Consider the following 16,388-nt stretch of genomic DNA (forward strand, 5'->3'; position numbering starts at 1 on the left):
ATATTAAACACTGAGTCATATCATCACTGTATTTATTCATGTAGCGTGTACGTGTGTTATCTCTGATAAAGACCTAGCAATATATGGGAGAGGAGCAGTAGGAAGAACCTAAAGGATCGCAATAAAGATGTTCCCAATCTGTTAACTAATCCAGCTTATTGCTCTCATTACTGCCCTTCAGTACCTGTCTGCCTGGGAGTTTTGTTCATTTTATGCAAAGCTAACTTAATTGTGCTAAAAATTGATTCAGCAACTGCTGAGCTAGATGTGTAAAGATACAGTCAGTGCTCTTCCAAACTGACCTCCCAAATTCAGCTCCCTGTTTTTCTGCATTTTGCTTGAAAATGTTTGCCATGTTAAGGGAATGGCCAGTGGCACAGCTTCTCTTGCAGACACAGATTTTGTGTAGAAATGTCCTTTTTTCTGTTTTGAAAGAGAGGGAAGAACTTAAGAATTGCTGTTAAGAGTTACCACTTAACTGTATGTAGCCTTTGTACATGGGATTCGTCATGAAGACTGTGTGGTAGAACATTGGAACGAAGCCTGTGAATGCCATTTTGAGCTCAGTTTTTATTTATAGTCAAAACCAAGTCATGTTGCCACTAAACTTGTTCAGTCGTCACTTCAGCTTTCCTTCTCTTGCATCTCTCCAAAAATTACTTAGTTACCCTTTTTATAGAAATGGAAAAACTCAAATTTCAGTTTGCTTGGTCAAATCAAACACAAATCTAGAGACAGACAACCAGATCTGCAACTTCCTTGTGACTGAACATGCAGTTCGTGTTGTGGGAAGTGGGACTCGCATGTCTCACCTCATCAGTGCAGACATAATTTCCACCACATACTGGTACTCTTTACTTTCTAAGCTGAACACCTATTTAGTCAAGTCATACCAGACTGAACCCGAAAGTTCTTCTATCTTTTCCTTTTTGTGGTTATTTGGTGGGCAAATGATAAATCTCTTTCTGTCTTCCACATTGTGTAATTTGTCTCTAGAAATACTCAGTTACTTATACAGGGAATCTTGTGGTTTCTGTAAGGAGGACAATCTGACATGTTTTTCTGAGCGAATGCTTACAGCTGTGATCAAATCCTTTCTAGTGTCTTCTCAGGTATTTTTATGTGAATGTCAATCGTGATTTTCTAAAACATTTTTCTGTAAGCTTTCTCCTTTCACTGTTTTTCAGTATTTGGCATTTGTTTTTCTTATCTTTATGATTTGGGAAATCCCGAAGATGCTGTTCCTCCCAGATAAAGCTGATATTTAGAAGAACTATTGAAAGGCATAGGAGTAAAAAAGGTCTGATAACTGCAACTACTTAGGGAAAAATAAATAATTTATGATGTTTCTCTTACTAGCATGTTGGATAGTCTAAAGAAACTTCTTACCTTTGTACAACTTGTAGAAGAACACAACTCTTAAGTGGGTATTTGATTTTTGGGGGGTTTTGTTGATAGAATATATACAATTTACTATCTTTATTTTCCGGAGCTTACATTGGCTTGATATAGGAAGTGAAATATACTCATAGGTGGATGTTTGCTGAATGATTAACTACTTGTCTTTGTTGTACTGGTGATTAGCCGCTTGCAAATTCAAAACAGATAGAACAAAAAACAAGTGCTATATAAAATCTGAAAACTAAGATTCAGAGCAAGGCGGACAGCTAGTGTACTTCTGAACTTTACTGCTAGCTTTCCAGATATTCTGGATTTAAGAGAGCCCCGCTTCTCTGAGTTCTTCCTCCCTTGATGATAATGGTGTTTTATGGTACTCTAGTGTAACAAGAGATTGATGATTCTTCTCATCAGAGAGAGCTCGAATTAAGTCATACATTGAGAAGTGAGCCTGGTGGGTGGGATCCTTAGGCAATTAGACACACCAAGGAGGGCATAAGTGGCTCACATCATATCTGAAGCAACCTGAAAGTTTGCTGTGGTAAAAGGGAAATATTATCTTATAAAGGGATATGTTGTGGAGCTGTAAATCTGGCTTCTGGTATTCCCTGTGGCACCTGCAACATCCTTCTACATGAAGATGGTGTTGGAGTCAGGATGCCCAGCTAGTTACTGCCATTAACATGTACACTAGGCTGGCAGAGGTCTAGTGTCTAGTTAGATACAATAAGAGATTGTGTCTCCTGCTCCTTCCCCACACCTTTAGTGGCATGTGTTAATAAAAAATATTTCAGGGTTTCAGACAAGAGAGTTTGAAGAGCTTTCAATAGAAATACAATTGAGAATTTGAGTTAAAATACAGTCTTTGTGCTGTCCATTAAAGAAGCACATTTTCCAGCCATGAGTGCAGACACTGTGAGATTTCTACAGTTTTCTTGCTTCTGGTTTGAAATACTCTGTACATGTGTAGCTATTTTTTATTGAATCTGAAACATTGAATTCAACTCTTAAATCACATTATATATTGCCCTGCAGCTACTCTGAAGAGCACTCAGGATGAATACAACAAGAAAGCACTTCAGACTTTGGAGAGGTGAGTAGGAATGGTACTGATTCCTGCATTATGTAGTTCCTTTGATGAATCCAGAATAATTTTTTTTTTCAGTGTTTTACTTTCTGTTTAATGTTACTCTGGTTTCTCTGTCTGAAATTTTAAAAACACTTCTGTAAATTTCAGCGGTCACATGTCAAAAACATTCTTGTGATGGTGAAATATGGCAATTATTTTGTTGAATATCCAAGGAAAGAGTGTTTGTTCTGCCTCTAAAAACATCATGCAGGTAGTAGGATAGTTAACATTTTGTAAAAATAAATGCTTACAGATCTCAAATGGCAACCAAATGGAAGCTTATCTGGTCTTAAGTCTTGGACTGAAGTATCTAATTCTGGTTTTGTTGTGGTCATAAAAGCATTATAAAAAGTGATGAAAAGTTGAATTCTCTGATATCTCTAAGTACAGATGTAGCAAGTTGAGCTCTTTACTGGATCCTAGCTGTTTTTCTGATGTTGACTAAAATGTTTTTCCTGCAGTGATTGCAAAGAGCAAGTGGTTGTAGAAACTTAACTTTTGCCAAACTGAAACTACGAATGTAATTCTGGATATTTACTCCACAAGGGTCTGAAAGATTAAAAAGTATATATTTTAAAAGCCATTTGTATGGTCACTATTTAGATCAGCAGTATACTTGAAGTCACACCAGTTCCCAGGCTCCAATGTAATATCTTCACTACTGCCCAATTTTTCTGTAATTGCAGTACTGCAGTGCTTTTAAAGTGCATTTATTTTTGTGCTTTGACCTTTCCCACTAGCTGTAGCTTGTTTTCATGGTATCTTAACTCTAGCTAGGAAGCAGACAAGCTTCTAGTCAGAAATTAGGTACTCAGATTTCAGCCAACAGGAGTGTTCTGACAGTAACTGCTAGTATCTTCCTATATACCTGGGTTTGGCTTGCTTTTCCTTGTTTGTTTGTTGTCTCTTAGTTTGTCTTGCTTTCTTTCTTGCTTTTCACCTCTTTTTAAAGTACTTCTAGAATTTCTCGAACAATGGTTTGGCTTGTAGCCATCCTTATCAGTGGCCTTTTCAGCTGGAAGTTTGAATGAAGTATTTTCCTAATACATTCTGAGTAAGCTTAATAGTAGTGTAAAAACTCTGTCTCTTTTCAAAAGCATCGTTAATCTCTTCTCCTGTGCACCCATGTGAACTTTCCCATTACTTATGGTTGGATTGAAGATTTCACAGGAGCTACTTGCAGAAGAGGTGGCTCAACCTATGTCAGCAGTTTGGAGTAAAGCTGGATTCTATCTTATGGATTTTTATTTAAAAAAAAAAGGCAGTGGGGAGTAGGTCAACTCCAGCAGGTTTGTTCTTGCTCATAGGCCAAAGTGTCATTTAAGAGGTGGTTGCCATTAATGTGGTGTGCAGTTTATTTCCTGAAGCAACTCACAGGATCTCAGAGGTTGGAAGGGGCCTCAAGAGATCGAGTCCAACCCCCTGCTAAAGCAGGTGCTCTACAATGGGTTGCACAGATAGGTGTCCAGAAGGGTCTTTAGTATCTCCTTAGAAGAAGACTCCGCAACCTCTCTGGGCAACCTGTTCTGGTGCTTTGTCACCCTTTCTGTAAAGAAGTTCATCTGCATGTTTGTATGGAACTTCCTCTGTTTGAGTTTTACGTCATTACCCTTCATCCCATCGCTGTGCAGCACCAAGAAGAGTCTGACCTCATCCATTTGCCTTCCACCTCTCTTTAGATATTTATAAACATTAATTATCTCCCCGCTTAGTTTTCTTTTCTCCAGGCTGAACAGACCCAGGTTACTCAGTCTTTCTTCATACAGGAGATGATCCAGGCCCTTGATCATCTTTGTGGCCCTCCTTGGCCTGCTGGCCATGATCCATTAACCCCAGGATTCCATTGGCCTTCTTGGCTGCAAGGATACACTGCTGGTTCATGGCCAACCTGTTGTTCACCAGAACACCCAGATCCTTCTCCACAAAGCTCCTCTCCAGCATGTTATTCCCTGACCTGTACTGATGTGTGCGGTTATTCTTCACCAGGTGTAAGACTCTACACTTGCTCTTTTTAAACCTTATCACTAGGTCAAACTAATTGTTCCCTCTCAGCTCTCCTGTCTGTCCAGGAGTCATGAATTAAAAGCTACTTTCTCCATCAGATATGTAAGTTCCAAAACACTTAACAGCGTTTAGTGAATGAGCATGTAGGTTACATGAATCCTGACAGTTGTATTTTTCATGTGTGTTCCTGTGAGCTTGGCTTATCCAGGTGAGCATCAATGTACTTTTTGTCAAGTTTCAGTATGCTATCCCATTGCTGGGCTAGTTTTCTATTGCACAGGACTGGGTTTTGTTCTGTTTGTGTGTGAGTCATGGCAAAGTAGTTCTGGAAAGTAACTAACAGGCACTTTTCTTTTTTATGTTGTGTTCTTAAAGAGCACGGGAGTTGGACCGGGAAGATCACCAAATCATCCTCTACTTATCATTGCAGCTGGCTATTGTCAGACAGGTATGTGCAATAATTAGCAACCACTGAGGCATTAAGAAGGTGGGAGAAGGACAGTCAAATTGTACAAGATCAAGCCATGCTGAACAGGGTTCATTCCCACCTTCAATGTAATCAGTAACAATCAAATTTGTTTGTGAAAGATTTTTACTTTTTTAGAGCAGTAATTCCATGGTGTATGTGGCCCTGGGGAGTATCCTCCCCAATGCTTTTAGCCCTAACTTGTGAGTTGAGTGGTGCTGTTCCCACTCTGAGCAATGTTGTCTGGGTAAGCTGAGTGAGAGGTTATTTACTCTGGATATCATGCTGTGTCCTGCCACAGGCTGCTCTTGTTACTGCCTGGTTCTGTATCACACCAGATCTCACGTTCTCAGCACTGGGGACTGGTTTATTCCATACTTGGGCACATTCAGCGTTAGGCTTTGATGGGTGCTGGAGCTCTGCAGTGAGTGGGATTAGTTGGCATTTGAATGTTGCTGCAGGTGTTAGTTCATAAACATCAAACTGATCAGCAAATTCACTGCGCCATCTTATTTCTCTGTCCCTTCTTTTTAAAAGCCAAAGACTTAATTAGAGTTGTCTCTATTTATTAAATGCTCTTCTAGCTAGATTTGAAATTTCATGGCCTTTTCCTTCTTTGGCAGGCTTTCTGCTTGCTGCAGTTTTATCTTCTTAGTCCAGAGTCAAGAAGTTGGATCCTTCTTACTTTCCTGAGATAATTAGGGAAGCTGTGTGTTCATTAGGTTAAAGTAATTGTTCCAGGAGAACACACTCTTGATAATGTCACTTTTGTAACCCTTTAATAATGAGAGTGGTGTGTTGTGAGGAAGCTTGCAATAAGAAAGGATAATTAAAATGGCTTATTTAACTTTGTCATCAGCCTACTGCCTGCTTTATGATGCAGTTTGCTCAGGGTCTTTGATTTAAAAATACCCAGCTACCCCTCTTTCTCCCACAGCTTCTGCCTCATAGAGAGCCTGTCTGATTTGCTGCCCCTTTTGCTTCTTGCCCAGAGTTGCATTACAGCTTTTCAACTGCTGCTGAGAATAAAAATTCATATATTCAAAGTAAAAGAGATTTTCATGGTCATTTGTTCTTTCTTCTCTTTACCGGACTACTGCAGTTTAACTCATTATGCTTTCTTTTTCTCCGGTTATAGCCTGTCTTTACACTGCTGTTTCATGTTCATCTTTTCATTATTCTTTAACCTTCCTGTTTTTCCTTCAAACTCTTGTCCTCATGTTCACTTTCTCCTTTGTCTTCTTCACCTGTATTTTCTCATCCTCAGTGTCTTGCCAGTTACACCTGCTACCCTAGCTGTGTGGTACGTGTGTTATGTAGTGTCAGCCTGAGCCCTGCTATGCTGCTGCTGCTCTTCCCGATCTAGTGAGGTATAAATCTTTAACGCGTGCTTGGAGAGAGGGAGATACCTGAGATATCTTTATTTTTAGATTGCTGTAAAATATCCTACTCTTCTTTTGCCAGTTTACTTAGTGATAAACATTTGGTAATGCATTTTTAATATGCTTAGTTATGTAAGCTATCTAATATATTATCTTTCTGATTAACTGCAAGATTAATGATACTTTTTTTTCTTTTTTTTTTTTTAGTTATTTTTGGTTACATTAACTATTAAATGCCACAGTTGGGGTTTCCATCAGGCTGTGCTGCAGTACAAGATAATGCCTGAATGTTATTCTCAGCAATTGGCCTTTTTGCTTCCATAGCCAACATCAGTAAATGAGGTACCCTACCCATATGAATAATCTGGGTATCAGCTTGCAGAGATAAGAGAGCATTTTCATGGAACAAAGCAGAAGAGGCAGATGACTGGTAGAGTGCTGAGTAAAATCTGAGCAATTCGTCTTCCTTGGAAGACTGTGAAATATTTCCAGTAGCAATCGTATCTGTCAGTGCTGGGAACATGAAGGGGGAACTGGGAAAACATAAGGCTCCCTCCAAAATATATTGAGAATGTGGCAAGAAGGGGAGTGGTTATAAAAAGTTTTCATGGAGTTGGATGCAACTTCAATCATCAGCCAGAATGAAAGATGGCATTATGCTTGACGTTCACGATTGTGGGTATGAGTGTGTCTTAAAGAACTCCAACATTTCTCAGAGGGTCTGGGTAAGCCCCAAGGCATTTTAAAGTGGAGTTTTCAACAAAATAGAATTCTACCTTCTGTGAGGAGAGTCTCATTTAGATTTTCTCCTAACGTGGCAGTGCCATCACACTGAGGTTAGCTGGTGCTGACATGGGTATCTCCATGTATAGGTCTGGATGACCACTGGCCAGGCCAGTAGACAAGCCAGACTCCCAGCTCTGGGCTGCTGGTTTGACTGCTTCTTCTGTCTCTGTAGTAACAGCATTTGGATCAGCACAAACAAGGTAGCCTGAAGATTTTAATGCTCACTGATTTTAATGCCTTGCCTTGTTTTTTTAGTAGGCCAGTTTCTATGGAAATGACTCTAGAGAGTCAGAGCTCTTGTTAATTTTAAGTGCTGATTCCATTCTGCTTTTGGGGATGGTGTTGTTTTTGACCTCAAATGCCATGTAAATCAGTACTGGATACATAAAAACAACACATGGGTTTTCATACCATTTTAATATTTGATTTGACCTTTCTTTGCATGAAAATAGGAAGGCAAAGACAGCCGGGGCCAGCAGCTGAGAATTAGAGGTCTCACTTATCAATTTCATCTGTGGGCTGTCAGCAGACCTGAAGTTTCAAGTGGCAATATCCAGAAAACACCTACTGCCTTCCTTCCAGTATATGAAAATAAGAAACAGGAGTTGTGAATACCAGAGAAGGCATTTCAGCTGTTTTCTCTGCAGTTTTTATTCTGGATTCAGAGAGCAAAAGTATTAGCTTTTCTTTGCCTCAGGGGAGGAGCTCTGTTTCCATTCAGTGGCTGCTAATGGGGATAGCTCTGTTCTCTGTCCCAGGCCTACCAGGACCTTCTCTTCTGAAGAGCAACATGCAGCTTTTCTTTTGAGGTCTTGATTCTTCCAGTGATGAAAAACAACTTGCAGCGAGAATCAAGTAGTAACATAGCTCACAGATTTGTTCATGCTTGCTCTCTGATGGTCTGCAGCAAGTCTGTTTTGAGCAAACATTCTTGACAGCCAGTGAAGCTTTCCCTTTTCTGTAATCCTTGTGCTATAAAGACAGATGGAAAGGGAGAGTTTTGGTGGTTAATTAACTGCAACTCACAACTGATATGAAAACGTAAGGCCTGAAAACTCATTTGGATCAAATAGTTATGAGATCCTGTTTGATTTAGCACTCTAAATATGTATGTGCATTCTGCCATTGTGAAATGGTAGAAAAACACTCATGCTGCAATTATAACATTGAAATATTTTTAAGGAAGCATGTAGCATTATCAAAATAAAGCCTATTATAAGGGGCAGTCTAAACTATCCACAGTAGTGGATAGCCAAGGATAAACAAACTAACCACAGTTTGATAGTGCTGCAGGATGCTATTTCTGGCTTACTGCAGTATTTTTTGCTTCCTGATTGATGTGATCTGAACGTACCTGTGTGCCACGCAGAATAGATGTGGCATATTTATTAACAGAAAGACGAATCAGAGAAGAGTAGCATGGTCTAATTGCTGGCCCCACTTGGACTTGCGGTCCAGTTGAAATAAGATTACTTTAAGGCGTATCACTTGTGGGGAATTTAAACTGGCAGCCTACCTCTGAGTTTCAGAGCACCATCTGTGCTGCCAGCTTCCATCTTTCTCTTATTACATAGTTACTTAAATAAATAAGCTTTGGCTTCTTCAATAGATCAATGATCTCTACTTTTCAAAAGAAGTTTGTGTTTGCTGCTGCCAAGTATCTTGTTTTTATTGTTGTAGAAATTCAGTTTATACTTCATTGTGACTATTCTATTGAAAGTCGTTATTTTGTATAACACTTTCTCTACTTGAAAAGAATATCCTGAAATTATTAAAAGATGTTTTTTCTTATGTGTGTTGTCCACTGCAGCAGGAAAACTCTAGGCTACTAGTGGTGTTACATGGCTAAGGATTTTCAGGGGGCTTGAGTTAAAACAAATAGGGTTCAGGGAGCACAACCAATGTCCAAAACCTGCCATTCCCTGCAACTCTACAACAGGTTATTCAAGGCCCCCTCTGTTTTCTTTTTGTGTTGTTGTTGTTTGTTTGTTTTTTTTTGTCTAATGAACTTGGTTTTCCCCAAACGTAGAATTTCTTAATGACCACTTGTGCAGGTCTGGGGTAGAGAAACAAGAATGTGAGAAATGTTTGTAGACCTGGGGATAATAAAAGTCTTGATGGCAGCCTTATTTTGCAAGCCAAATTTATACATCTCTGGTGTACCTCCCCAACACCTTCTTCACAGACTGGCAGACCTGGACGTACAGTAGTCTCACATCTGTTGTCCTGCATCCACGTTCTCTTGTTATTGACGGCCTTTTTACACAGTAATGAACAAGTGTCCTAGGAAGCTGCTGAAGGAACATTGATGATTTCAGTCAATCTGTTTAGCTTTGCAGTAGGCTATAATAACATGTGACAAACAGTAGTTCATTAAAGCTGAGAACTCAGTCGTATATTCAAATGTGAGCCTAGGCCAGGACACTCAACCGTGGGCCAGATGCCAGTTTGGGGTTCTGTCTGTGGATCAGTCAATCACTTATCTCCAGACTTGCATGAACTCACCAGTAATTACTGTAGTTATGTACTTCTGCTTGCTTCAGCACAGTGAGAGCGAAAAGTCAATTGGATATTAGCACGAACGCAACATGGACTGGTCTCCCTGTCTGGGATCTAGATGTTCCACAAACTGTTCTAACTGCAGGCGGTGCAATGGCTGCTCCCCACTGTTATGTGCAACCTCTTCTCCTGAGTGATCTGTGAAAGTAGTGGGAATTCCCCATTGGTGGTATGCCAGGCCAGAAGAACTCTGCAGAGCTTTGCAAGATGGGAAGTTCTTGCAGTAGGAAAGAAGGAACCACTTTATCCATTCCTCGAGGAGAGAAAGGGGAAGAGAGGGGGAAATCTATATATTGTTCTGTTTTGCTTTCTGCAAGCTTTCAGGGCCAAACACTGATCTGGAAAGAAGCAATGATCTGGAAAGAAGCAAATAAAAGTGATTTCTAAACTAGAGGGGCTTAAAGAAAATTCTCCGTGTGGAACTTACTGGTAACCAAAGGAAAAAGGTGTACTAAAAAATCCTTTTTGAACATATAGCTTAAGATCACTAAGACCTCGTGATATAAATGCATTTGTTATAGATGTTTATTTTTCTGCCTAGGGGGACTTGATTCTAAATGACATGCCACTGATCTATCTGGACTACTCTTCATCTAGCTGATATTTATCTTTCTGATGGCATTTTGAATCTTGCCTCTTTTACTTTTAAGCACTCGTACTTAATTTTTATGCGCCTGATCCAAATCACAAAGAGATAGAATGCAGCTAAGATCTGTAATGCTGTCACACTGCTGAAGAGGCAGCTGCCCATCCTAGAAAATGGAGTTGAGAGTTAGGCCTTTGTAGGGGGTTCTTACAGTGTAGAAGCACCATGGATTAATTGAGACTGGATTGCTGCTCCTGCTTATGAGCAGTAACTTGGTAATGCTGTAGACTATTTGCTAGAATGTGTGGGTTTTCTTGAGCAATGCAGCCTGTTAATTTTGGCAGGCTGTTCAGATAGTAGCACTCTTCCTCATAAGATGCCTGAATAAGATTTATTCTGAATTTCTAATGACTATATTTGCTCTTATCTTTGGGAATGAGTTATCATGTAGGACTGAAGGAGAAAAATGTTTTCTTTTTATATCTACCCCATTTCCTCGCAGATTTCTGATGCTATAGAACATCTTCAAGAAGCACTACAACTGTGCAAAGATGACATGAACTCACTTCATCTATTGGCCCTGCTCTTTTCAGCTCAGAAACACTATCAGCATGCACTGGAAGTTATCAACATGGCTGTTGTTGAATACCCAGAAAGCTTTAGGTAAGAGTTATTACACATTCTCTTATGTGATGCGTCCAGTTAGGAATGATCTGCTAACTAGCTCATTTCTTCTTGGTTATACATCGGAAGCCTCTTCAATCAGGTGTTGTATTGGTATGTTACTCTGCATATAGGTGTACTGTAAAACTGAAATATGTGATGCTCAGGGTATTTTTTTGAAAACTTTTTTGTGTGTTTATAGTCTTTATAACTAATCCTTGTGTTTGCTTTGCTACTATCTGTCTTTTAGTATTGTGCTGATGCTATTTTCTCCCACACACATCCCTGTACGCTTCTGTGTGTCACTTTTCACATGTAGAGGAATGAGGATGAGACCCCTGTGACGATGTTAGTCTGTATCAAAAATTGTTTTGTAATTTGACGAACTTCCTGGTTAAGGAGAAAATATTATTCATGTATTGACCACTGGTTTGATTTTCATATACGACACAATTTGCTGCAGTAGCACAACTGGGGGAAAAGAGCAGTTGAATGTCATAAACTGTAATAATGTGTAGTTGAAAGATGGTTTGGCTGCCTAAAACCAGGTTTCAACCAGCACAAATTTCTTGGAGTGTCTTGTCACTATGGACACTCAAAGACAGCTAAGGCAGTGGAGGGTGAGGAAGAAGAAACCAGTTCTATGATAAACAGAATATTTGCCATAGAAGATGAAACAACTGGTAGATCAAGTCTGGGATCCTTCCTCTAGTACTCATAATTTATGTTTCAGCAGGGGGTCAGAACAAAGAAAACATGGTGTGCAAAGTCAGCTTGAAGGGCTACTGGGTAGGTTGCTTTGTGATATCTGGCAATCTGTTTTTTCTGACACAGGAAATAACATCTCCTTTGCTTCTCATTGCTAATCTTCATGAAAAAAAGACTTGCAAGGAATGGCAGAATGGTTTGTTTCTGTGAGAAGTGAGGCAGTGAAAACCACAGGTTCATACTTAATCCTAGATGCAGACTTGCTAGAATGTGTGCTCTTGAAAGAAGCCCTTTTTGCATGAGGTATGCAGTGTTTTATGTAACAGAGCTGGCAGAGGGGCTCATTTACAGATATGCTGGGGTGCAGGAGCGGAGCTGGCTTCATGCTCAGCTGCTCTGAGTAGCCTGTCTCTATGGGTCTTTCTTTAAACCCACAAATTGATGAGTGAGAGAATGGAGGAAGAATGTTAGGGTTTCAGGAACGAAAAAATAAAAAAGAACAACAGGAATCCAGTAGAGGGTGAAGCAAGAATAATAATATATATAACGTATATATACAGTTTTGACCCAGTATTGCAGCTGTTTCAGTCTTTGAAAAAGAATCTAAGTGCAGCTTATGATAGGAGAGCTCTACTCTTTGTGAAACTTCTTTGTAGGGAGAGAGACCTGACGCTATTATGTAGCTTTAGTTTTTACTGCCTTGAAGGAAAATTGTGGTATGTTGAACTCTGCATGGAATAACTACAGATTACCTGATGTAAATGGTACAGGCAAGTTCTACTGCATTATTTTAAAGCTATATTTAAAAGTGGTTGAATATTCTTCCCAGTTCTCATTGATATGAGCCAGGCAACTGTGTAATCTGGTGCCTGAGGGTTCCTTTACTAATGACAACTCTTTTTGGAAGCATAGTTTGATTGCATGTACCAATATGCCAATAAAGGAAGATGAAAGCTGCTTTAAGGGACCTTAGAGCACTGTACATGGCAAAACATGGTACCTGAATGTGTATCTTAAACAAAAGAGAGAATAATACATAAAAATAATATAAAAATTAAGTTCTCTGTTATCTGAAACTGCAAATATCTGCTGTTTCCTTGGTCTCTCTTGCTCTATATAATTGAGTTTGCTCCTGTTTTTTATTCTTTCTTTTTTTGGGGGGTGGGATAGGGGGGTGGTTCGCATTGAATTGTGTCAGTATGTATTTTAAAGAAATAGTAGTTCAGAGTCACATAGTTGGTTAGAGTGGTTTTCTGCATTGCTAAGCTAACATGCAGCATCCTTTGGTGTGAGCCCTGTAAGACTTACCCAAACGTGTCTAGAAGTACCCCTTGTTGAAGTGCTTAGACTTACACATTTACTTGACTTCAGGTATTTCTCAGGTAGGTCAGTGATGCTGATAATTGTATGCCCTTCTTAAGATAAATTTCTTTGATTATTTTCCATCTCAGGGATCAGCTGAGGTTACTTCCTCAGGCTTGTCTTAAGAATTGATCTTTTACCTGAAAGAAATGTTAGTGAGCATCCCTCACATCCCTCAGATGATCTACTGAGAATAAAGCATTGTTTATTTAGAAAGAAAGGATTTCCATTCTTGAAACCTGTATTCACATCTCACAAAATGTTCCATGCAGAAGTTTCAGGTCTGACAGCCTGCAGTAGCTGCCACAAAGAGTGGATGACATGGTTGTTGTTGTTTTATCTTCAGATAGCAATATTTTGTCCTTCCTGTTTTACTCGTGTAAAATTGGTTCTATCATTCTGACTCTCCCACTCTTCCAGAGATTGTTTTGTTCTTTGGTCATCTTATAACTCTATTTTGTTAGCTCCCAGCACTGGAAAACAAAACAATTGCTAGAAAGCTGGAAATAGGCTATCAGTTTTTCTGGTATTCTATTGCTCTGTAATGGCTCCTGGACTGCTTATCAGATACTTTTCTGTTGTTTGCTGGCTTGCTTTTTCCCTTCTACTTGGCACCCTACACTACAGTCTTAAGACTTAGCTTCCAGCAGTTTCTAATCACTGCCCAGTGTGACAGTGCATGTTTTGTTAAATGATCCAGTTGTGCATCTGACTCTTGAGCTGTAATGCTTTTAAATGAATAGCCTCTAACATACCTTTTCTTCTTAAGCTATAAGTCATTGTTGTGCTTACAGAGTCTCAAAACTCATTGTAAAGAGAAATAACACAGAATTAGGCAAAGAGAGGTAGGTGGGTTGTGGTTTGAGAGCAGTGCAGCTGTGAATTGCAGATGCTTTTGTTCTGTCAGAGTACTTGATACTACAGAAGCAATTACTGTAAGTGTAGGGCAAAACTCTCAGAAAGCAAGAGATATTAAATATGTATCCTGGATACTACCAATAAAATGAAGTAAATTTTGCCTGGAGATTAGTGATGGTGTCTTAGCAGAAAGCTTTTGTTTTCTGTTTTGTAGAGGGGTATTTGTTATGGTCAGCCTTCAAAATACAGTCTTCTTCTAGATGGTAAGTGATCTACTGACAGCAAATGTCCTTGACTTCATCACTGCTGCAGTGATTTCATTAAGGACATGTAAAGTAATCTTCTGGCAAAATTTATCTGTCATAGTCTGTTGCAGACTTACTGTTGAGAGAGCAATTATGTGATATATAAGTGATGTCATTGACCAGGTGCTTCTGCTCACTGCAAAACAAACAAAGCCAACAGCATATAATCAAGATCTCAAATGCATTATTACTGTGTCATCTCCAGTTTTTCTATTACTTCTACTGCTATGTATTTTATGTTGAAAATAAACAATTCATGCTTGCTTTGGGCAACATCTTTAGGGGCACTGGTGGAGTACTATATATTGTTGCCAAACCATAAATTAGAACTGTTTTTTGCCTTTAATCTTCATATAGAATAAGTAGTCAATTGTCCCTAAGTTGCTTGTTTGCAAACCTTTGTGTCATACCTATTCAGTATTACAGTTTTTATTGTCAGCATAGTTGTAGCCCCTTCTCAACTCTCTGTGCTGTTTTACCACTTCTCTCCTGAAAGTGGTGGTGGCCTCACTTAGCTTTCGAATTATGGCTTTAGAGAATCAGATCATCGTGTTTATATGACTCCAGCTCATCATTATGCAAGAGGCAATGAAGCCTGGTACATCTTATGAGCAGTCATGGTGATAAAAACAGCTTGTTAAAATTCTCAGAATATTGTATTGTATTCTGAACTCCTCAAGGGCGCGAGGCCTGAGGATCTAAAGCAGCAATAAATTCGTATTTCTCTGTAGCATCTAATCATGGGTATGCAAGTCTTAGAATATTCAGAACTCCTGAGGGTGGAGCTTTGTAAATTGACGTCTCTTAGTGGTGTGTTTGCACCATGGTTCATGGGAGTGACCCACAAATGTTTTTATCTCTGTATTGATGCCTTAGGGGACAGTACAGAGTGATAATAAAAAGAAAGGGGTATGTACTTGGGATGAGGTGATGGATCTGTGCTATGAGAATACAAAACATTTTAGGCATCTATGATTCACTTGAACAAGGCGGAGATATTTCAGAAGGGTTGTTTTGCGTTGAGTTTTGGTTGTGCTAACCACTAACATTTGGTTTTGTTGGCTTGTTAGGTTCTGTTTTTGTTGTAATAAAATTAACATTAAAAAAACCCACAAGTGATATATTGCAATGATCATTATTGTACCCTGTGGAACTGGGAACGATACTGGACATTTGTATGCCAAACATATGAAAGAAAATCTTTAAGCTAGTCTCCTGGCTCTTATTAGTGATAATGCGGATATTTAAAGCTCGAAAAATTTTAGAAATAGGAATCTAGGTGGTGTTTTTTTTTTTCTATTTTGGGTTTATTTCTGCACTTTTGGCTTGTTTGGGTTTTGCCCTGGATAATTTTCTTTTCCTGGGTGAGGAGGAAGCAGAAAGCTCTTTTATGTTATCCAAGGTCAGATTCTCCTTCTGGTCAGTTTTAAAGGAATATATGCGCCCTTTTCTAAGGATGACAGTTTTATCTAAGACAAAAATTCAGTAGATGAGCACGATAGTCTTCTGTCTGCCAATTTAATGTAGTGGGAATAAATACCCCCGTCTGGTTTGTGTCTGTGTATGCCATGTGTTAGTGAACATATCAATTCATGTTAGAATTTTATGGAGATATTCAGTGATATCTGGGGATACTTCCATGCCCACACAGTACAGAAAACTAATAAAAGGCATTTGACAGAACTTAGAGTGGAAACCTACTGCAGACTTGCTTTCGTGGTACTATATGAAAGGAAGGAGCCATGCTGTTGACTCCTTCCACCTGAGTAAATGATTGCTGTGTCAGTTCACAAAGATCTTTGTAGAGAGCAGCAGGGCTTCCAAATACTGTTTTTGGCACTGGAGAAGTAACACAAGTTCTGCAGATACGTAGGCATCACTTTGGAATGCAAAAGTATGATTTGAGGCAGCATCCGCAAGGTTCTGTACTTACGAGTGATTTATTTGTGTAAAAGCAGGAAATTCCATAAGGAAATGTCACTAACTTTGTGTTTTAGATTTCAGGCTCAGCTTTTGTGGGCTTCCCCGTTGATTCCTGCTGTGTGCTTGTTGTTCTTAACATTTTGTTTAAGGCTTAGTGACTACTGATAAGCTAGAGGAAAACAAAACCTTTAAACCACTTTGTGATAGTAATAACTGACAATCTTATTCATGGATCTGAAAATCTGTGCTTCTTTGAAGG

At 39.2% G+C, this 16,388-nt stretch overlaps 1 protein-coding gene across 7 annotated transcripts in view; it reads left to right on the forward strand.

Annotated features, from left to right (window-relative positions):
* Positions 1 to 16,388, forward strand: part of TTC7A (tetratricopeptide repeat domain 7A) — a 162,474-nt gene that overhangs the window by 71,349 nt on the left and 74,737 nt on the right. For 6 of the 7 annotated variants that reach the window (XR_014944631.1, XM_015857449.3, XM_015857442.3 and 3 more), the window contains 3 exons: positions 2,434 to 2,491; positions 4,907 to 4,979; positions 10,813 to 10,973. Coding sequence is in view for 5 of the 7 variants with exons in the window: in XM_015857449.3 (XP_015712935.1) it covers positions 2,434 to 2,491; positions 4,907 to 4,979; positions 10,813 to 10,973 (292 nt within the window). In the remaining 2 variants the exon portion in view is untranslated. The remainder of the gene's footprint in view (positions 1 to 2,433; positions 2,492 to 4,906; positions 4,980 to 10,812; positions 10,974 to 16,388) is intronic. The other variant, XR_014944632.1, reaches the window with a different exon arrangement.

Source organism: Coturnix japonica, chromosome 3 (genome assembly GCF_054131305.1).
Source record: "Coturnix japonica strain WE chromosome 3, WE-NBRP24, whole genome shotgun sequence".
Taxonomy (NCBI): Eukaryota; Metazoa; Chordata; class Aves; order Galliformes; family Phasianidae; genus Coturnix; species Coturnix japonica.